Source organism: Lagopus muta, chromosome 1 (genome assembly GCF_023343835.1).
Source record: "Lagopus muta isolate bLagMut1 chromosome 1, bLagMut1 primary, whole genome shotgun sequence".
Lineage (NCBI taxonomy): Eukaryota > Metazoa > Chordata > Aves > Galliformes > Phasianidae > Lagopus > Lagopus muta.
In genome coordinates this window covers 132030290-132053595 of record NC_064433.1, presented here as the reverse complement: position 1 = coordinate 132053595, position 23306 = coordinate 132030290, and the positions used below count along the sequence as shown (strand labels likewise).

At 41.6% G+C, this 23306-nt stretch overlaps 2 protein-coding genes across 3 annotated transcripts in view; both read right to left on the bottom strand.

The window, feature by feature from the left end:
- RPL31 (ribosomal protein L31) overlaps positions 1 to 23306 on the bottom strand; it is a 288373-nt gene that overhangs the window by 225032 nt on the left and 40035 nt on the right. The window lies entirely within an intron of this gene.
- NMS (neuromedin S) lies at positions 7031 to 13373 on the bottom strand. The gene is made up of 8 exons (XM_048962099.1): positions 13273 to 13373; positions 13138 to 13193; positions 12987 to 13037; positions 12051 to 12110; positions 9753 to 9788; positions 9284 to 9325; positions 8359 to 8389; positions 7031 to 7166 (listed from the first exon to the last, which is right to left on the bottom strand). Exons 1-8 carry the CDS (start codon positions 13343 to 13345, stop codon positions 7150 to 7152), a joined length of 366 nt encoding a protein of 121 aa, XP_048818056.1. The 5' UTR covers positions 13346 to 13373; the 3' UTR covers positions 7031 to 7149.

Below are 23306 nucleotides of genomic sequence, written 5' to 3'. Positions count from 1 at the left end.
TTAATGTAATCATAAATTCTTTCAGTTGGTTGTAATAAACTATGTACAAATTTGTTTGTTACAATGATTAATGTCATTTTTCATTCCAGACACAGTAAATGGGAACAAGTTCAGACAAATACCTTGATAATCAGTATTTGTCTTCTCTGAATGGTCTGGGTTTCAGCTTGGTTCATTAATGGATACTCTTGATGTTTTTAAAGCTATTTCTTCAGAATAGAACAGAACAAATAGGGTATCATAATAAAACTTTGAGACTGACAAGTTGTGACACGTGACAACACATGTGTTTCACAGATGGGGAAGCTGAGTTAGAAATATGCTGTTTTGGTGGAACGCATTAATTTCATACACAGTGAGAAGCCTCTGTTAAGAAAAGCACTTGGTAAATATGAAGATCATGCACTTAAGTGGTTCACTGAAGTGTACGTTACCACTATGCATCAAGAGAGCCTGAACTGGAAGTCAAACATGATTTACCATCTTATGCTTTCCTACTAAGCTGGCTTACTTCACTCAGTTCTGAATCCACAGCAATAGGCAAATATGATGGAGAGCTACTCTGATTCTTATCAGTTTTATGGAAATAGGTAGGTCTGTATAAGGAATGGAGCCTACGAATACCTTGACTGAAATGAGGGCAGCAGCATGGAATTATGCTAGTCAAATGAAAATAAAAACTATCTTTCATTATGTGCAATGTGGAGATCCTCGAGTTGTAAATCCGATAGATATAACTTTGTTAATTCTGTTGATCTACTCATTTACTTTTGTAAAATGAGGCACTAATTGCACCATACTTTCACACGTGGCTAGTTCCCTTATATCCAGTGCTACAGATTTCATCTTATGTCTGTCTAGTCACCTGTGGCCAAAGCTGGTACGTGACTAAGGTGCAAAGCAATGAAAAATTTCAAAATGTAGCTCCTGTGGCAGCTCTCGTTACCGGTGCTGAAAAACATGTTTATCTTGATGTCGTGTTACTTTCCTAACTCAATTGTGGAATGGTGCAATTGTCTGTCAAGGAATACTGATGTTTTCAATAACACCCATTAGAAGAAGTGTCTACATGGTACTCCGCAATTCAATGAAGCTGTGGATGGATGGAAACATGGAAATGAAATGATGCCTGGAAAAAAAAAACCTCTTCTTCTGCACCCTGTCTGGAGGATTGATCTTGCTGATGGATGTACCGGTTTTGTAGAACACTTGCAGCTCACTCTGCACTGAGATTTGTGTTGTAATTTTTGCTTCCTTGTTAGGCCTCAGACAGCTTTGTCCAGGCGGTTATAAGGGATGCGTAAAGCCTTCTCACGTCTGTTACTCAGTTTAGGATCAAAATAAGCACAGTGCGCCCATTGCCACAGCATGGCAGTAATGCGTCACTGATACTCAGAGACCTGGGTGGGTTCTGGCGCGCCTCTGATTTTAGCATCCCAATCATCAGTGGTATCAGTGTTGCCCTCTGCTGCCCAATCCCAATATTACAATGCTAAGCGTCAGCCCTGGAAGGCATTTTAACGCGGTGTACCAGCTGTCAAAGAATGATAGGATCTCCTGAGTTGGAAGGGACCCACAAGGATCATCGAATCCAACTCCTGGCTCCACACAGAACCACCCAAACCTCAAACCCAATGTCCGACAGCTCTATCCAAACGCTCCTTGAACTCACCATGCTCCCCGTCCACTGGTGCAGCCCCTTTCCCTGACCCCCAGCTGCCCTCCCCTGACAGCTCCATGCCGTTCCCTCGGGCCCTGTCGCTGTCACACAGAGCAGAGCTCAGCGCTGCCCCTCCGCTCCCTGTGAGGAGCTGCAGCCGCCATCAGGCCTCCCCTCAGCTCCTCTGCTCTGTGCTGAGCACAACGAGGGGCCTTAGCCGCTCCTTGCAAATCTTGCCCTACAGACCCTGAAACAAACTGGAGAAAGCAATCAAAGACTCTTGTTTAAGCAATTCAGGTGGAGCAAGAGAGACCCATTGCGTTTTCTGTTGGAAATTATAGTTGATACGTAGATCTTTTGCTGTTTTAAGTTTAGATAGCTATACTCCAGAGACACGTAGTCAGTCATACGTGCTCCTCACCCCATGCAGTAATGCAGCAGGAACTATCTGAACTGCTCTGTACAAACCTCTGGGCTTTGTGGTAAATATGTCCAAAACATTTCTATTTAGCCATAGGTTCACCTTCAGACTTTCTCTATTGATCTCTCAGTATGTTTAAGGGTAATAGATTAATGGTATTTGGTGTATGAGGTTCTTTTCCCTAGAGAAATGTCAATTTTGCAGGTGCTGAATCATAACTAGTTATGATTCATATTTATATTCATATTTTTGTTTCTTCGCTGTGGCAAAAGACTGGAGGAAGAGACTTGGCAGCTGCTTCTAGTTGTTCAGTGGAGAAATCTATCAGGGTGATACATGTATGGATTAAGACAATTTATACAGTGCAGCCCCATCAAACATAGGTTTTTACTCTGTTTAATAAGGTAGAGACTGGCAATTGCAACGTGTGAGTTGTCTGGAGCAGACAAGCAAGACAAGTCTTCCCACACAAGCATCCATCTCAGCTGCCAGCAGTGATCCTGCCACCACTGCTTGATTCCAATATCCCAGCAAATAAATAAACATTTTGTTGCTGTGTTTAGAATAACAAACACATCCATCTTGTAGCAGGTGTTCAGTCGGTGGCCTCATATACTCCAGTAAGGCTGAGCAGGGTTCAGGCAGTTTTTGGCCAGCCTATCAAGAAGCTGCATGGCTTCTGCAGAACTGGTTAAATCAAGCAAATGGTTTTATATCTGCAGCGGGTAGATCTGTAATTTCTGCAGCTGCTTCTGTCTCATTATCTGTTGAGGACATGAAGAGGAGACAAGCTGGTGGGTTCCTATATAATATTTTATGTCACACATATATGAAAGTTATCTCACTGGCCTTTTGTTTATCCTCACTGTCATCTATTTGAATCCTGTCACTGTGTTTTCAAAGGATTCCAGTGTGCAATCTGACTTTGCAGATAATAAATGGTCTTTTCATTTTTTTCCTGTAATCCATATGCTTCCTTTTCCACACTGAGATGTCTTCTCTTGCTCTTCACAAGCATCCCACAAGCAAAGGCAGTGCCCTTCCCAGGTTGGGTACATGCAGCTCAGGGAGCGAAGTGCCACTTGTCACAGCTGCTAGTGGCACAGGATAAAACACTAATCTTTTATTAAGTGAAACATAATCAGCAACAAACATTGCACCATGACAAAACACTGAGGAGAGAAAATGGACTTCTGTGATATACTGTCCAAGTCAGGTGTCAGTCCACCTGGAGAACTTACGTGACCAAGAAAAGATCACTCTGCCTGTCAACCAGTGCTTCATTCTTCTGACTGTCAAACATAATGTCAATCCTTCTTCATATCCTATTTCATTTTAAGCTTACTGTTCCTGCAGTATCCATGCACATGCAGATACTGCCAGGAGTAATAAGCTTAAAATGAAGCATTATATTATTCCCCTCATGCAACCAACCCCATCTCATTCACGGCCCTAACTTCCCTTAATGTTTGTCTTTCCTCCCAGCTGGTCCCTCTTCTGTCACCTCTCCATCTTCCTCCTCCAGTGGAACTCTGTAAGCCTCCATACTAGTAGTGTGACATCATATTTTTGTGCTCTCCCCAGTACTATATCTGATTGATTGCAGTTATCCACCCAAGGAGCAACTGACAAGGGGAAACGGTTGCACACTAAAAGAGGGGAGATTTAGACTGGATATAAGAAAAGAGTTTATTACAGTAAGGGTGGTGAGGCACTGGCACGTGTTGTCCAGAGAGGCGGTGGATGAGATCCCTGGAGACATCCAAGGTGAGGCTGGATGGGGCTCTGAGTGCCCTGATCCAGCTGTAGGTGTCCCTGTTCATCGCAGGGAGTTGGACTAGACGGCCTTTAAGGATCTCTTCCAACTTGAACAATTCTAAGGTTCTATGATTCTATCCCTGTCTCTGCAAAGCTGCAACCAATTATTCTTACGCACTCTTAGCCTCAATGAGCTGTACACTTTTTCCACTGATGTAGCTTTGCTAAGTCCATCCTGAATGCTGGCTCTGTCTGCCAGTGCTTGCAGTCCCTCCCAGCCTGGAGATTTAGTAAATGTGCTGTTCCTGATGGGAGCCAGCTTGCAACCGAGTGCTGTCAGACCTTCAAAACACCAGTTGTTATGTTTTAGCAAAGAAGCTTCAGGAAGAAAAAAAATACTATTTGTTGCATCAATTCTGCCACAGCTTGTTTGCAGCCTGGGTTCAGCAGTGTGTTTGTCTGATGCTAATGGGCTAGTGGCTTTGCTAGTAGAAGAAGCTGATGCATGTGAGCCCTGTCTGACCCACAGCTATGGGAAATGCCAGACACCCCCACAGTGCATTTGACCTCCCACATAGAGTGAAGAAATGAAGCATGGAGGACAGACAGCTGCTTCCAAGCCCCAGCAGCCCAGGTTTTTAACACTGGAGGTCTAGGCCAACCTGGATTCTCAAGGCAAATTATATAGTGTGAAGTTGCACTGTCCTCAGTGTGTCCTCCCCAGAAGCAGGCAGAGCTGTTTCAAATCACTCATTCTGAGCTACGGCAACAAGTTTCAGGAGTTGATTAAGTGTTAGAAAACAATTCCCCTTTGCAGCTTAAATGTACTGCTTCTCAGTGTAATTGAATTTCCCCCGTTGTTCCTTTTCATTACAAGAAGATGGATAAGTGCTGGATTTACTCTTCTAAACATGCTCTTTATGTACCGTCACATCCCTTTTCATTTGTCCCTTTTTTGGCTGAACTCAAGAACTCAGCTTTCATTCCTTTTTTCATAGAAATTTTTCACTCCTAATTGTTGCTGTCACACATCTGGACTCACATTTCTGCTATGGATTTTATGCGCGATATTCAAAAAGAGTTTCAGGCCAGGTATCATAGAATCATTAAAAATCAGAGAATCATTAAGATTGGAAAAGGCCACTGAGATCATCTAATCCAACCATTATGGTGCTCACAGCCAGGGTTTTTGTGATGTACAGTCTAACTTAACTCAGGTTTTGGTCCACATGGATGACTCTTACTCCAGTTCCAGTTGCTCTGGGGAGGAGAGGTTTCCACCAACAGGCAAACAAGAGCCCTCCAGTGCATTTTACAGAGGAGCCACAGTTGTTATAGAAATATAGCTGAGGAATCTGAGCTAATTACTTGCAAATTGCTGTGCATTTACCACTTCTAGCCGGTCTTAAGACCTATACAGATGCTATTCTGGAAACCTGCTGTGTGTGGAGGAAGTCACTGCTGATGGTGAGGGCACAGCATGAGTTGTGGTACAGTACTCATGCAGAACTGAGCAAGAGTTAGTACTCTTTGGCCTCTGATGTGAAACAGGCCACCGTGTCTTAGTCTCATTACCTTATATTCATATGTATCACTACAGTGCATCCTCACCACTTGCAGCAGATTTAGCTTTCTCCTGGGGTTCACCCAAGCTGGCTCCTAATGCTTTAGGAACCAGAGAAGCCAGCATCCCTTTAGTAACCTTTCCATGAGCTAACAGCTTCCAGCAGGGTTTGCCAATGCAACAGTGTGCCATCAAGGCCCGAAGAGGCCATTTCTGCCCCTAGTTAGGCAATCCTGAAGCCATCCCTTTCCCAGGCTAGCTCAGCCCAGCTGCCCTTGCATCTCCTCACAGATCAAGTGCTCCAGCCCCAACAGGTTAGGGAAGATCTCTGTGAGCTCCCTCCCACTTGTCCATGAGTTTTGTGGAGTGGAGGGCCATGACTGGATGTGCTCACCTAGATGACATCTTAACAGTAGCCAAATAAATCATCACTTTATCTATTGGCTAAAATACTACCACAAATTTCTCAGAGTTTGTTTTCAAAGACAGAGGAGTTCCCAAATCCCATTCACAGACACCTGTGCCTGCATAACTGAGATGGTACCATGCTGCCTTACCAAGGCTGAGTACTCCAGGAGGGGAAGGCAGGCTAAGAAAGACGGATGCTTTAGTGGAGCCTCTCATGACAGGACAAAGGGAAATGATTTCAAATGAAAATTAGAGATTTAGATTGGATACAAGGAAAGAGTTTTTTTATGATAAGGTTAGTAAAGTACACGGACAAGTTGCCCAGAAATCCAGGATGTCCCATCCTTGAAGACATCCAAGGTCAGGCTGGATGCGGCTCTGAGCACCTTGATCTACCTGTAGGTGTCCCTGTTCATTGCAGGTGTGTTGGACCAGATGGCCTTTTAAGGTCTCTTCCAACTCAGATGATTCTATGAATCTAAGGTAAGGAAGGGCTTGAAGAGACCACTGCTGTGGATCACTTTTTACTGGAGAATCCAAATCTGATGTATTTTCATCAAATAGGCCTCATACTTCTCACCCTGGCTGTATTATGCCCCTTTCCAAAGGAAGCAACCACTTCAGTACTTAAAGATTTCTGCCTGTAACTATTTCCACTTTCCAATACAAATCACCCACTCCTTACAGTGCAAACACGACTGGCTGCATTATTGATTGATTGATATTCATGATTTCAGTAAAAAGGGCAGATATTTAGGATATCTCTCATGAGTGACTTATTTGTGCTTTACGATAGCCAGCAAGGCAAGTTTGAAAAAAATGCTCTCATCTGACTCCACAGCTCTTCTGTGAACAGCAAGACATGTTCCTCTTCTTTGAAAGTGCTTTGGATTCATTTTTTATCACACTCAATCCTTTAACCATTCAAACTAAGAATTACTCTATTAAAACATCTATGATAACTTTTATTTCTTATCATGGGATGTATCTTCTTAAGCGATTGGAAAGTATGTTAATTTGTCAAAAGAGTAAAGTTACCTGCACGACCCTAGTAAAGAAGATACAATAAATATAAAATGCACCATTGGAAGTATTTGAATATTATCTCTATTCAAATGATTTTGAATAAAGTCAGAACCAGACAATGTTATGTTACAGCCCAACGAGGTTTAGTGCCTACTACAACAGAAAAGGACAACAAGAAGAATTCATGATTGCAAATTTATTACATAGAACAGTAGATTCCAGACAACTCAGTCACGTAATAGACAGTGCAACAAGAAGTCTCTTGCTTTTGTATAAACCAAGTTATTGAGCTGGTAAGTCAACCCACAGACTTCATATTCCATGGTATTCTGAAATAAATTAATGCAATGTCATATTTTATGCTGAAATGTTGATCTGTATGTGATTCAGTATTCAGTTATGTATGTTTAGTCCTTCCTAAAATTAGAAATGAAATCACCTGAAATTCCTGTACTCTGAGATAAAGATAGGCGAAAGTCTGAAATAGGGGATTAAGTACCCCGATCTGTTAGGTGCACTCAAACATGAATCCTCCCTCCTCATGCAGTTCTGCTCTCTCCATCATACCCCAACTACACTGACTTCCTTTCAGAAGGGTGGAGGCACAGCGCTGATCTTGCAGCCCAGCTAACTCAGGGCACTGAGCTGCAGGTAAGAGCAGAGCAAGCGCACTGTTATGCTGCTCCATAACACACTTCCAATCATTGTCTCCCTTCTTTCTGACTTCATCTTAAAAATACAGTAAAAGCATTCTTTGCTTGTTTTCTTTGCAGTATTTCTTTGCTACTTGTCTGACCTGTCACCCCAGATAAATAACCTTTCCTGTCAACACTTGGATGTGATTCTTAAATGCAAACAGATTGATTTTTTTTTATTGTGGGACAAAAGATTGGAAGAAGAGAGTTTGAAGGAGGAAATGCATATACACTGATTATTTTCTGCGTTTTCCATTAAAGCACACTGAGAAATTTCATATACCCTTTCAAAGATGGATAAGGAAGAACTACATTATACTACTAGATCTTACTGTCCTCCTTCCTTACATCCCCATTCTTGCTTTCTACTCAGGTTTACTCCGAGAAGATCTAAATATGATGTAAAGATTACTCCGATCTGCATGCAGAGATCTTATTAGTGGGTTCTCACATGGAACTAGGTGACTGAAGGTTGCTGGGAGCAGAGGTGAGTCCACTTTTATCATAGGGAAGGACTTGCTAGCTTTTGTGTTCCAAGTACAATATACACCCACTAGAAAAAAAAGTTGTCATTTCTGTATCATTTCTATCATTTTGCAGAGGGTGAAAATACTTCCTGAATGAACCTCAAAGAAAATTCTTTTGTCAAGAGCATATACCATAACACTTTGAGCAAGAAAGAATTTCTGTCCCAATGGCTTTCAGTGACCACATGAAACATCCACATGCGTATCTAGGTTTGTACTAGGTTCATACAATTCCTCAGTAACTCCTTCATTACTGAAATATGGAACAAGTTCTGGTTGCTTTTGGATGGTCTACTCACCACTGCCTTCAATAGTTCTTCCATTTCGAGGCTGAAAAATAAAACAATGGAGAGGCTATACAGAGCTATTAGATGTCAGATATATAAACACAGCCAAATACATCCCCCATTAAGGCTGTGCTAAGATTTCTTTTAAAGAGACATGTTAAGTATCGCAGGGAGCCGTGTAGGGTGGGTTTTGACTGTGAACCCAGGAAATTTTGTTCAATCTGACTTCTATTATTCTAAGGATGTTGGTCCCAGCTCATCAAGGAACTAAGTAGATGCCTAACAAAGACCAGCCCTGAAAGTACCTGACTAGACTCTGAATTGACACAATGGTTACATGCCAAAACCTTTTTAGATTTCTTTTCTGATACGTTGAAAACATTCCTGAAAACTAGCTTGGTGTTAACCTTATAAGGTTAATCATATAATCATAGACCTGAGTATTCTGAACTAGACCGTGCCACAGTTTAAGCCAATGGGTGAAAAAAAGTGAAGGAAATGATGATGTTTATAACACTGCTTTGGCTTTTCACTCTGTTATGCAGCATGCCACTGCCTACTAGCCAGACCTTCCAGGCTATGTGGAAAATCAGCTCATGCATCTGCTTCATATGGGGAATTTAGTATGAAGGCACCTTGGCCATCTGTGACATACAAGCCACATACTACTTCTGTCTTTAGAGGAGGTGAATGGAGACATCCACAGTCACATCTTACAGTAAAAAAAGTTTAATCCATTACCACTCCAGATCTCATTATCTTGTGGTCTTTTAACTGAACCAGAGTTTTTTAAGCAAATGGCTTTTTCAGCTTTCAAACAGAGGGGGATGTGACGTCTAACCAAAACAAGTGTGGTGAGAATTTGTGAAGTGAAGCAGGTGATGGTATATGGATATAACACTGTCTGTCACACAGAATCTGTAAGAAATTCAAATACCCTGAAAAGGAAAAAAGGCCGTCCCAGAGTCCCATGACTATCCTGTAAAATAAAACACAAGCCATTAACAAAATATTTTGAACTCTGTTCCATAGATCTGTTGACAAGTTTTGGTGTCATTCCATCAGCCTATTAATAATTCAGGGCCTCTTTCAGCAGCATGCAAATAACAAGATGCTGAAAGTCTCCAGTGCCCATTCACCTGGACTGCTGATTAAAAATTAATACCCAAAGGGCACTGTCTACAAAGATCCATTCTGTCTAGTTGTAAATATACTAAGTTACCATAATTAAAGATTCACAGGCTTGAGAAGACGTACAAAAGAAGCTTTACACATGGTACATTGCTTCGCAGAAGCAGGGTCTGCTCAGCTCTTCCCAATCACTTATGTAAGTGATTAAAAACATCACCTATATAACTTATATATCACTTACATACTCCTACTTACTTGCCATTACATTTACATACCTTCTTTGTAAACTCTGCAGCAGCAACCTGTGATTCCTGCAAGTCAACAATGTAAGTTAATCCAGATGCCATCATTTTTGTTTGTTTGTTTGTTGTAGTAATCCTCTGTCACTGATTAGGTTTTCCACTCTGAGAAAAGTACACACAGAAGACAGCTACAAGAACAACAGCAGCAAATGGATCTTTTTGAAGACTTATTTTAAATCCCACTTTAACCAACTCCACTGTTCAACATGCTTTTATTTCTGGGGAGAGAAGCAGAGCTCAAATGGGCACGAAGCATAGCAGTCCACGCCTCTGGCTTAAATGGTCCTTGATAGCTGTTTCCCTCTTTAAATGGGGCTGCTCTCCCGCTTGAAAATTGCCCTTATATTTCAACCCAGGCATTATTGCTGATACCTTCCAGCACACCCCTCTTACTCTTCATAAAATTGCTCATTTTTCTACATCAGGAATAGAAACTTTCCCCGCAATTTCACGGGAACAGAAGCAGCCAGGTGTTTCACAAAGCCCTGAACCTGCTGCCCAGTACACTTGCAAGGTTTGAGAGCTCTTCTGCCTGCAGCACTGCTGCCCACAACCACGCATCTGGCTGGCTGGGAACAGAACAGCTCCAAGCCAGAGCCGCCGCTATGCCAGTGAATGGATTGAGTTGTCCAAGAAGAGCAAAGTATGAAGATGGGAGGAGAGCACAGGTAAAGCATGTGGGTGGGAAACTGGGGAGAAGGAATTTAAAAAGAAAATATGCAAGAAGGAATGAAGGAATTATGAAGGAATTGGGACTAGGGCAATGCAATGAGGATTTCGCCTTTGTTTAATTGTTCTTGGTTCAAGGCACAAGGAAATGATGAACAGAGCAGGTCCCATTAATGTCAGCTCACTACAAAACAGTGCAGAAGAAAAAAAGTGCATGTTCCATCAAGATACTTTAAAGGACACAAATGAGGACACTACGAAGATATTGTGGACACTAGTTGTTGAGAGATGATTATTGGACATCAAGCAGAGAAAAACACCAGCACATAACTTAGACTCGCTTTCAGATGTCCTAGTTAATAGGATTTAATTATATGGAAGAAGCATGGCAACAGGTGAGCTACTAAAAACTGTGTATTGGCTTGATTTAGAAAGGGATTTTCGAATACTGTTTAGATATTATTTCCTATTGATTCCTTTGAGACTGCCATCTACAAGATTTGTTTGATAATTAGACATTGCAACTAAATAGTCCACTAGTTCTCCCAACAAGTTTTTTAGGTACAGTTCTTCCGTATCTCACTCTTTGCTTTTGAGCCTCCACTTTGTCAGACAACACCTAGAAATCCTATTGTAGATACACTGCAAGTGTTTGCTGTAACTCTTGAAAAGACACTGTAAGATCCAGCTTCCAGCCTTGAGTACTTACAGAGTGAATTTTTGGTAAGGTTAGTTACTAAAGTAGTAACCAGGAATGGCTACTGGCTGGTTCTGGGTGTTTCCTCACTAGCTAAACTGTAGAAGCACAAAGCCAATAGAGAAATGCTAGAATTTTTATATAATAAACTTCAGTATTGTAGAGTGTTATAGCTGCTTTAGGAAAACATGCTTGGAATTATAATAAGGCAAAGACACTGGCAAGAAGAGTTGTTCGAAATATCTGTCAATATACTTTCTATTGTTGTCTTGAAGGCTCTATTTGTGATTTAATAAAACAGAGGAGTCAAACTCCACAGGTGAAATAGCTTTAATATACCTACGGGCAGTATGACTTTTATGGGAAAGGCAAACTGTTGATAATAGAAAGTATTTTAAAGCAGAATTGATATTGAGCTACCGCACCACTGAGGAAGAGCTATACCCAGTATAGCTCAGTGTACACATTATATATACACTCAGCAACTTCTCAGCTTAATTTTTTGGATCTGAATCAGAAAGAAAAAAAAAAATCTCCAATAGAACTTAAAAATTAACAAAGCAGTTCATATGCTTCCATGTTCAGCATGATCTTAAGCATGCTGTTGAACCAATGCTGTGTATTTTTTTTAGTATGTTTAACCCTCTATTATGCAAAAGTGGGGGCTAGTTTAAAATACTAACCTCATTTGTAAGTGGATGTTTAGCTCTGATTCAATTAAAAAAAACTTGATTTCTAATATAATAGCATTAAGTATTACATGAAAGCACTATTGAGAAAAAATATTCTTTCATTGGTACTTTCTTGCATCTCCCAGACTATGACAATGTTAGATTGTACGTTATCACTTGGAAAAAGGTCTAAGGAGGGGATGCTTTTAGGTAAAAGCAGCAATTGCACCTTACCTCATTTGTTTGCATGCTGTTGAATATGGAATAACAAAGATCCAAAACAGTGCTGGAGATCTGCAAAACCAAACAGTTCTGTAATACACTTACTGATAGGACACCATGTACAGGGTCTTACCGAGAACAGATTTACAGGCTTCACCCAAATCCCAGCACAAGTATTATGTATGTGGTTCCAATAAAACCACTCAGAGCAAGGTAAGGCTTACTGATGTTAGTATATGATGAAAAACAAGTATTTTGTTATAAGGAGCATACAGAAAGACTTGTGTTGTCAGTAGAGCCTCTTGCTATAAACAGACTTAAATGAATCACTTACATTTAAGATGCTCCTTCCTATGCCAAGTGTTCCAGAATTAGCTGGGTTGGGATTTGTCTTTGTTTGCATGTTTTATCTACACTCATTCATCTATAGGCATTTCAGGAGAAGCTGTTCGATGTAGGTTTGATCACAGAGCCCAGTATGTTCAACAGAGATAGTTTTATCTTATAAGATGCTAAAAATCAGTCTGGTCCAGTTGTACACCTGCAGGACAGATGATGAAGGGCCAGAGAGTAACTCTGCTATATCAGTGACAAGAGCTGCTCCAGTGGGTTTTATCTCAGGACTCCCCGAGGAGAAGGAGAGAGCAAAGATGGGATTCACATGGGGGTCCCATACTCACAGGACAAGGGTTCGCTTATGTACGTGATCACATCTCAGACAAGAAATAAGGAAATAAAACGCAAGACAAATAACCATCTTTGGGAACTATTTCCCACCAATTTTGTTCAACAAAACTGAAAGAGACGAGGGGAAAAAGACGACAACAACAACAAAAAACAAGCAAACAAAATCAAACAAACAAACAAACCACCACGCACAACAAAACAGTTGAAAGTTTCCATACAACTTCTGATGGTACGAAAACGCTGAGCCCAACGGCAGCTTACCTGGGGCTGGTTGGACAGCTCCATCCACTGACTGAAGCACAGCGCCAGTTGCTTACGAAGTACAGAGCGGACGTTAGCGGCGCGGCTGTCCCCAGCAGCCAGCAGCCCAATTCCCTGACCCGTCACCCAACCCCCGGCATGAGCGCCCTACCTGGCTCTTGGGCAGCTCCGCGCCGTCCCTGTAGCGAGAGAGGGGCTGCGGGAACCCTGCGGAGAGGGACACGAGGGGGGGCGGTTCAGCGGGGCCCCGAGGGCAGCCCCTTTACCCTTCGGGCCCCGCACCTACCGGAGCCCCGCGGCAGGGCGCAGAGGCAGCAGGCGGCCAGCAGCCAGGGCAGCGCGGGCGGCGGCAGGAGCATAGCGGGCGACCAAGGGCGGCGGCGGGCGGCGGCTTTATGGGGCCGCACCGACACAGGGGCGGCACCGGCCGCGGCCACGGCCCCGCTCTGCCGGGCCCCCGCCCCCGCCAAAGTGACGGGGAATTGCGCGAAGGGGCTGAGAGCAAGACAGGCCGAGCCTTCCTAAAGTCTTTTTTTATATAGACTTCGAGTTTGCTACAACGAGTACATAAATTCCCCGTGTCCCACTGTAACATAGGAGTAGGGATTTGATTAGGGAGGAGATGCAAGAAATACATGTCACTTTTCGGCAGTAACTGTGCTTTGCCCAGGCCTTGACAGTTTGGGACTGGAGGGACCTTCTCGTCCCTTTCAGACAGCACAATGTTTGTGTTGCCACACTTAGTGCAGAGTTTGCACCCAGATCACTCCTACAGTACAGGAACAGGCATCTAACAGATCCGTTCAGTGTTAGTTGCTGTCTGTGTACTGAATGGTAATTCCTTCAAACACTAATTACTTACTACATTTTAGAGTAGAATACAATTACACGGCTACTAATTTGCTACTAATGATTAAGTATAATGGGCCAGACCCAATTCCTTCAGCCTTTCCTCATCAAACTTCTCCAATGAAGAAAGGTTGAGGCAGCAGGGGTTGTTCAGCCTGGAGAAGAGGTGGCTTAATGCAGCCTTCCAGTACTTGAAGGTATGCTTATAAGCATGAGGCAAATGGACTTTTTACATGGTGTGACAGTGATAGGACAAGGGGAATGGCTTTAAACTAAAAGAGGGGAGATTTAGGCTAGATGTTAGGAGGAAATATTTAGCTCAGAGGGTGGTGAGGCGCTGGCACAGCTGCCCAGAGAAGCTGTGGTGCCCCATCCCTGGTGGCGCTCAAGGCCAGGTTGGATGGGGCCCTGGGCAGCCTGAATTGGAGGGGGACAGCCCTGCCCATGGCAGGGGTTGGGGCTGGGTGGGCTTTGAGGTCTCTTCCAACCTAAGTCATTTTTTATTCCTATGATTTTCTGATTCTGTGGTTCTCTGGCTTTCCCTGTCTGATAAGGAAAACTCAGTTTGCTCCTTTTTCCTTCAGGCTACTCATTATCTGCCTAAATTCTGCTTCCATCCTACACAGCCAGTTCAGTAATGGCCTCTTCCATCTATTTAACCATGTCAATTTTCAGGAGAGTGAAGTGATTGCTACATCATAGAGAAAGGTCTGTGTGACCATGTTGAGCGGGTAAGGCTTACCTCTCTTTGAGGAAAAATACGGGGTGCTGCCTGCATCTTTCCTTCTTCCTTTTTGAGCAGAATGCAGCACCCACTGCTTTGTTTCACCCTTTCCAAGTGAATATCCTAAATGTATCCTTCAGCAAATGTTGGTCCTGTGAAGCCTGTGGAGTTACTAATTTGCTTCAGGTGAGGTTTATACATAAAGATCAGATTAAAATTAAGTCATGTGTGTTCAATTTAAAAAAATAAATCAGTACTTATTACCAAACTGAAAATAGGATTTTATCAGCCACACTGCAGTGTGAGGGAAGAACTGGGAAAAGTATTTAAATGCAACAATTCAAATAGTTAAATGTGTCACATTTTGAACTTATCCATTATCCTTCCTTAAATCAGAACTTTCTGTAGCTGCTGTACATTTCATTTCACAGGTGCAGGATCAGGTGCAGTTCTGCCAATGGGTTCATCAGCACCAAGGCAGATTAATGAGCCACCCTTTCAATGTACAGGGTCCTGGACTTCCTGCATGCTAAAAGATAGGTTAAGAGTTTCAGCGCCCACAGTTATACGTGAGCAAGTTAAAATGAAGCTTTGGGGGAGTGTCAATGGGAAACAAGAGAATCTTTGTGGTGAGTCAGGAGGGTTGGTGTATATTTAGTAGCAGTAACATTAATTTTCCATTAAAGCATGCTGTGGTAGATAAATGAAGAATAAAAAGATAATTTGGCTTCAACAGGCATAAGGATGAAGACTGTCTTTCTTTTTTGCAAATGATCTCTGCGGTGATATCAGTAGATCTGCACGCAGCAAGGGCATGATCCATAAAACGTCACCAGTGTGCAGCTCCTAAGTGTATTAAAACTGGCTGCTGCTGCTTCCTTGTGCCTTGCACCCTCTGCAGCTTGACACTGCTCAGTGGAAAGCCAAACCATGGACCTGCTGGAAAGATGATAAAATGCTGAAGAAGTTGCAGGGCACTTACTAGGCAAACTTGCCACAAAGCCTGCAGGCATCTCCCAGTACTCACCCTGTATTAAATATGACACTGCTCATTTATCTGAGTATGAGGCTGTGTTGACTGTGAATTTAATCAACATACACTTCATTTCCAGTACAGACAAGCAGTCCAAACAGCGGGAGCTTCTCTCATTTTTGAGCCTAGTTAAGCAAGGCTCAAGTTTTGTAAAACAGAGGTCTTGTACAGGTGTGGATTTGGTTGTCAGAATGTCAAACAAGTGCAGAATAAGTATTTTTCTTCTGTTTGTGGTTGGATTGCTGTACTTTGCAGATATAATGCCATGGTCTTAAAGTGCAGTAGGTCAACAAGGAAATGTTTAAAGAAGGTCAGTAAAAATGTACCTCATACAGTCAGAGATTAAGGACAAAAAGATAACCAAGAGCTAAACCATGGAAAAGTAGAACAAGTACGCTCCCAAGTACACTCTCCAAGTACAAGTAGTACAAGGAGAAGCTAGGATCTAGGCTAGGAATCTGAACTGTTACCTTCTTTTGGATCACTTCTTGGCTAAATTTGATTTTATGTCTGCTACATGCAGCCAGAGAAATGACTATTCCTCAGAAATTAAGAAATTTATACTTACCATGCTGTACTGTATGGAAATGAAAATACAATAGCTATACTGTGCTATCTGGGCTGAAGGTTCACTTAGATTGGCATGTTCCAAGGCATTTGGAAAGATCTTAAGTCTGGAACTCACACTTGGCTTAATTTTAACACTGTCCTGTCCTGCTTAGGCAGAACAGAGGGATAAGTCCACTTTCTGTGCCTGAGCTTTCATTTATCCACAACTATATGCTCCTGACTCTTTATCTTGTGCCTTACCAGAAATTTCTCATAGTGTCCCAACTAAGTACTGGAGGGGCTGATATGTCCTTAGCATCACCAGTTAAATAAATCTGATTATAATAGGTGAATCATAGAGCTGACACGCATTCATCCATTCCTCCTAAATGTGAATGATTTAATTTATATCTTCAATTTTCTCTGGGTGTGGTTATGTGTAATTTATAATTCTGTCTTTAGAGAGAGATTGCCATAGTCTGTGATGATGGATAACTTACACTAATTATTAGGGTGTAAGGTATCCATTGTATACCATGCATCCCAGATTTCTGACAAATACACAGATTCTAAGTTTCTATTAACTGTAGTATACGTGAACAGAATACATACAAATATGTTGCCTTAAAATGGATGTTTGTCTCACCAACAGCTAGCTACAGGCAGAACCAATGAAGCCAAAACCTACAAAGACTCTTCAAGCAACATTCACTCTAAGCCTACCAGCCAAAGAGGCAAAAGCACCAGATGACATTAATCTACGTCAGTGCCTTATGACCCACCAACCCTCAGTAGGTAATATTTCTCCGTATCTTCTCAACTTAAGGTCACACATAGATAATATCCATTTGAGAAGCTGATCATATAGACAACTGAGAGATCACGCCTCTGGGCACTACGGGGTGTGCATGCATCATGGTGAAAGCAGCAAGGAGTTCAAACCCACACTTTGCTTCCCTTTGCTTCATTGAGCAGCACTTACTCCTACAAGGGATCTGAGTCAAATGCCTTTCAAAATTAGTAAGTACTCCAATTTTGTCACTTCCAATTATTATTGAAGATACCTGTATTTTTCTTGTTAAGCAAGTTGACTCATTTAATATGAAGGCAATTAATTTTCTTGCTCTGTTCCAGGTAGGAGAGATTCATACAGAATTTTATTGGTGTTGATAATAAACAGATAGGATTCCTGACATGTTAAATCCTGGCAGCTGTATGACTTAACTTTTTTTCTGCTCTTTGACAGAAGTTTTTTTTACCTGGACCCTCAGTGGCTGTGGTGTCACACAGGTATTCCCTGTGGTAGTTATGTCTGGATGTACTTTAAAGCTAGCAGTAGTGTGTAGAAAATGCAGTGAGGTGAGCTCTCCATTCCTTTCTGGAGTAACGTCTCTTGAGGATTCTTGTCAATAAATGGCAATCACTGCACTTTCTGCTGGCTCTGATGGCCCTGAAATATAGAAGGAATTGTTCTAAAGCCAAATAGAAAAGGGGAAAAAAGTGAGAGAAAATAAGGATAACTCAAGCCAAATAACAACAAAGAAAACAGTAGTGAGCCAGGTCTCTCACAATATCCACAGAGAGTGAAGTTCAGAGGAGTACTGTATGTATTCCTTATAGTAGGTCAAACCCTTCCTAGTACCTTCCTATCTCAGCCCTACAGAGGCTGGGGTCTCTTTAGCATGCTTGTTTCCATATAACTGGAGAAAACAGGCTTCATTTGTTTTTTTTCCTCCACAGTAGTTTGCTGTTAGACAACACACTTAAATCTTATCTGAAAATAATCAGTTCCTCAAAGAGGAAACTTATGAAGGAAATGAGCAGTCAGCACAATGATTATCAGCCACAATCTCCAAAGCGCAGCTCTCTGGGGAGAGGTTCTAGCACTGGGTCTGGGTCTCACAGCTCGTTAATAGAAAAAGATACTGTGCAGTATCTGGTAAATCCAAGTTGGTCTACCACTGCTGCCCTCAAAGATTTCAGATGGCTGAAGGTGTGTGACTCTCATGAGCTCCTATGGAGCCAGAGATTATATTGTGTTGATGTAGTTGGGTGAATAGCCCTGAGGCAGGAAAATTAACCACACTCAATTAAAATGTTCTTTCTGTTGACAGAATTATCATATATATTCCTGGCCAACAGTACAGAAACTACTACTGAATGGAAAAGTGAGAAGGGCTGCAAAATTAAAATTCAGGTCTTCTGTGATGAAATAGTCGTATATATACAAGAATGACATTGAAGAAGCCAATAAAAAACTATATTAAAGTTCCATGATGCATAATGAAATTTCAAAACCAAATTCTGGAGGGTGTATTGGATACATTGCCATTACCCAAGCCATTAACTGAAAAGTGTTTTTAAATATTTCCTGCCTGCTCTATGTGCCTGACACGTTCTAGTCCTTTGCTGAGTTTTTGGCACATAACAGTGATGATGCTGCAGCCTATGAATCTTTGCTGCAGATCTGAAAGGCAGTGCTGAAGTAACTTCAGTAACACACTGCTGTTAACAAATGTTATTTAAAAGTTATTTAAATCACTTTTGTTTTCACCATGGAATAAATAATGTACGTCACTTATCCAGATGCAAAATGCTAGCAAAGAAAAGAATTTTCTCCTGAGGGGAAGAAGGAATTGAACAAACTGAAGTCTGTGTTTGCTGCCTTAATATTAACCTCACACTGACTTTCCTAATAGTAAAACAGACAGATGCCATCAAGCAATGCTTCCCTACCTTCTGCTCAGATAATTTTTCCCTACTGTAAACTCAACCACATCATTGAGTGAACAGCAGAAAATGATGCAACCCACTCCCTTCTGTAATAGGAACATACTTAGACAACAACTCCAGGCACAGTTTAGTGCCATGAATTATCCAATAAAATGAAGCTCATGCGCTGCTGATGTGGTGGTGCTGGAGAACAGACTGATCTTCCTCTTCGCATTGCCCAGATCAAGGAATCTCTTTTCAGTGACATTGTTTCCTTAATGAAGTTAGTGCTTAAGGAAGCTGCATGTAAATTAAGAAAAAAATAAAAATAAAAATAAAAGGATGTTGCAACAAAGCACATGCTAACAGCTCTGGCACTTTGTGGAAAGTGGGAAAAACTAGTTCAGTGATGTCAAAAATAAAAGGACAGAATGTCTAGTGGGAATTGCAAGTGGGAGGATGGATGGCAGCCTCCTTTTCTGGGGGTCCAACTTAAAATAAATATAATGTTGCTGGGGAAACATGCCTAAATGGTTTGATGCCTTGAAATGCCGGGCTGGGGTGTTTCTTAGGGTAAAAAAAGAAACAGTTGTGGTTCTGTAAGATTACTGTGAGAGGCTTTAGGATGTACATGGGATTTGGTGCCCTACAATAAGCTGAACAAGGGTAAAAGTTAGGCTCTGAATTGACACACACACATACACCAAAAAAAAAAAAAAAAAAAAAAAAAGAAAGAAAAAGAAAGAAAAAAGGATTGTATTCAATAACTGTATTCTGTCACATTGCAAGAGAAGCAATGTTGAACACAGCTGATCTGGGCTATGCACAGTATTTATAAAGGAAAGGTACAGGCACTGAGAGCAGAGTCGTGTTAATAGGATCTGTGCTCAAAGATGGTGTCCTCAAACACTAAGAAAAGCACTTGTGGTAACACAAGATTTAGACACTGTGTGCTACCCTAATGGCCATGCCACTCCACTGCTGGCACCTGGCTGTGGCCTTAACAAGGAGAGTGTGCTGGGAAGATTTGTGATGTAAAGTTCCAGTTCTTTCTCTCTTAAATTTGGGTTGCAGAGCAGTGATTGTCATTTTAGGATCACCATTCTAGGCTTACATCCCCTAGAACTCCTGAACATTGTTTCTTGTCTCGCTACGAGTGGTGCTAATTACTGGGCCACTGGGACACTAGGGTAAGGGGTAAGGGTAAGGGAAATAAGGGAAACAAATGTTAAAACGTGCCAGGTATCACATCTGCCAGCTCTCAAGAGTCACCCCAAACAGCAAGTTGTAAGTTATTTGAAGCACTTGGTGTCCCTGTGAAAGCTGTTCAACTTATATAAAACACCTGTCTAACATGCATTTGGGAGCAAACAGGACCCCATCTCACTCCCATGCCTCCCCATCCCTCTCTCTGCTCACACTTCTGTTACTGAAGTTGTCCTTCAGTCCTCCTTTAGGCATCTCTGTGTGCTCCCAAACTGGCAGTTCTTCTCTTTTTAATTTATTTTTTAAGAATTAACTTATCTTGCTACATTGGCATTATGGCTTGTGTGTTGGCTGCACTCATTTGATGGCCTATATAATTAATTTTGAATGTTTGGATTCAATTTTAATTGACATCGGTTTGATAATTAAATGTAGTTCTTAGCTACTGTAGCCCAGTCTTGGCAGCATGCTCAGTTCACTGATGCAAATAAACCCCACAGAGTTGTTTTCCCTTTCAAAAGACAGCTTAGATTAAACGTTTTAACACTTCAAGGTAAGCTATGTGGTTCAGCTAATGGCTTATTTACATCAGTCTACATTTTTTGTCTTGTACTCCAAAGGAAATCTAATGGTATAAGGTATAAAGGTATAAAAAGATTTAACAGTTCTCAAGGCACTTATCAAGAGATAAACTTTCCTACCTTGCAATAAAAAAGTGGAATTAGTTTTCAAATGAAAAAAGTCTTATTTGCTGCTTGTGGATCTGAACTTGCCTCTAGCACAGCAAGTCTCATTGTGGTACAGATATCTGCCCTAAGCTCCCCCTGCCACCCACTCCTATAGCTACTACAGTCTTTCCTATACATCAGCTGTTTTTGATACACACCTTATAGCCGACTCCTTGCTTAAGTTATTACTACAGAAAAAAAAAAATAAATGAATATATGACATTTTGCTGACTTATTTTACCTGTGGCACTCCATAGGAATTACTGTTTAGATCGCACCAGTGAATCCTGCAACTGTATGAGACTCCTCTTAGGGCTGCTTATTCTTCAGTCTGATTTTTTTGTGGCTGCAGAGGCCACAATGTGTTCTATCTTTTCTACCTTTCGTCAGTCAGATCCACATTTCAAGCAGCTTGCTAAAGTTCCAGAAAGAGAGAGAAAGTAGTGATGGAGATCAAACCCTAATAAATATATTACACACCAGCACACCATGTCAGAGTGGTTACAAAGTGTGATCAGCCATGCCTTGGAAACACAGCCACAAGGCAGAACAGTGACCTTGCCAGTAATGACACTGCACTAGGAAAAGCATCTGTTCCTGCTGATTTCAATCAGATTTGTGCTTCCTCAGTATTTTATCTGGGACAAGTGTCCTGTCTTAGGGTGAGCTTTTATGGAGGCAGAGCTTAACTGAAAGAGCTACCGAGACTAATCCAAATAATTGGCATTGGGTTGAAACCTGAAATAACACCAAACAGCAACAACAACAAACAACAAACAAACATCTCATGAGTTTAACAGTACGCAGAAGCTATGCTTTTGCTGAATACCTTGAGCTTGGAAAGTCAAAGAAAATGTGGATGTATTCAGGTTCAGCAGTATCTGCAGTACCTCAAAGAGGGCTATAAGAAAGAAGGGTCAGACTCTTCAGCAGGGTCTGATGTGATGGGACAAGGGGGAAATAGTTTCAAACTAAAAAAAGTGAGATTTAGATTGGCTGTAAGGAGGAAGTTTCTTGCAGTGAGGGTGGTGAGGCACTGGCACAGGTTGCTCAGAGAGGTGGTGGATGCCCCATCCCTGGTGACATCCAAAGTCAGGCTGGACAGAGCTCTGAGCAATCTGATCCAACTGTTGACGTCTCTGTTTATTGCAAGGGAATTGGACTAGATAACCTTTAAAGGTCCCTTCCAACTCAAACAATTCTGATTCTCTGATTCTATAAACCAACAAACACAACCATTGATTTTGCTGCCAATTTAAATCTCTGAACCCCGCTACAGTTTAACATTCCTAATAGCAAGAACCCTGTCAACCCTAGCTAGCAATTTCATAATCCAACTTTACAGTTTCCTATGTAACACATTATTTAACTCCATCAGATATTTTTGGGTCCAATTACTGAAAACAAAGCTTATTAACTGTGCTTAAGTTTGGAAAAAAACATGTTCAATTTATACAGGTCTAATTATTATACATGTCAGTAACAACATACTTGAAAGGTTAAAATGCTTGGGTTGAGTCTGGTAATCTGTCAGAAATTGGTTCCACAGTTGAAGACTGCTTATTAATAATCTGTGCATGGCTGCACCTTAGTCGTCACCCTCAAGACTGAAGAAAGAAGCAACTTCCAAAGTGGTCAGCCTACGCAAATCTCAAACTGGTGAATGAATTCAGACTTCTGATGTGCCTTATGAGCAAGGTAACTCTCGCAATTTCTATTTCACAGGCAGAAGGGAGGGACGAGGATATCACCACACCATCACCACAGAGAAGTTGTAGATGCTCTATCCCATGAGTTCTTCAAGGCCAGGTTGGATGGGGCTCTGGGCAGCCTGATCGAGTGGCTGGCAACCCTGCCTGTGGCTTTGGGGCTGGAACTAGATCATCTTTGAGATTCAACCCAACCCAACCCATCGACTAAGACTTCATCCTAAGGCATTGCTGGTAATGCATTTGTGTTGGCCTGGCCTGCTCTGGAGGCTGCCACAGCATTCATATGAAGACCATCCCTAGGCTTCCCTGGGCTTTCTTGGCCAGGCTCCAGTATAGTATTGTTTTTGTTGTTTTAATTTTTATTGATTTGTGAAAGCATTTCAAACTCTTCTGTCATTGGATTTTTTTTCTTTCTTTCACTAATTGATAGCTGAACACAGATAGAAACATCTACTACAGTTCTGGCTCTACCGAGCTTGTCCATTCTCAAGCTGTTGGCCCTGATCTTGTGCTGTTGGCAAGCTCTTCATAGACTTTGTAGGATTTAAGGTAAGAAAAAAATCTTCCACTATAAATCAGTTTCGAGGGAACAGGTGTTATTTATGTATTTACTTATTCACACAATTAAAAAAAAAAAAAAAAAAGCAATTTTCATATTTTCATATATTTACCCACAAGATTTCATAAGAAATGCAGGGTGAAATGGTACGTAGCACAAACTACAAATGTCTACTGCAAAGTAAGCCAGTGCTGAGCAGTATGGACATTCACATTTGTGCCTCTTCTCAATGCAAAAGTGACAGGACA

What these genes read in the sequence shown, in the direction of transcription:
- NMS (XM_048962099.1), bottom strand. Translation starts at nt 13,345, where the DNA reads ATGCTCCTGCCGCCGCCCGCGCTGCCCTGGCTGCTGGCCGCCTGCTGC. An exon ending in CGGAGCTGCCCAAGAGCCAG is followed by an intron (nt 13,038 to 13,137) that starts GTAGGGCGCTCA and finishes GTACTTCGTAAG; the next exon opens with CAACTGGCGCTGTGCTTCAG. An exon ending in CTGCAGAGTTTACAAAGAAG is followed by an intron (nt 9,326 to 9,752) that starts GTATGTAAATGT and finishes TTTATTTTACAG; the next exon opens with GATAGTCATGGGACTCTGGG.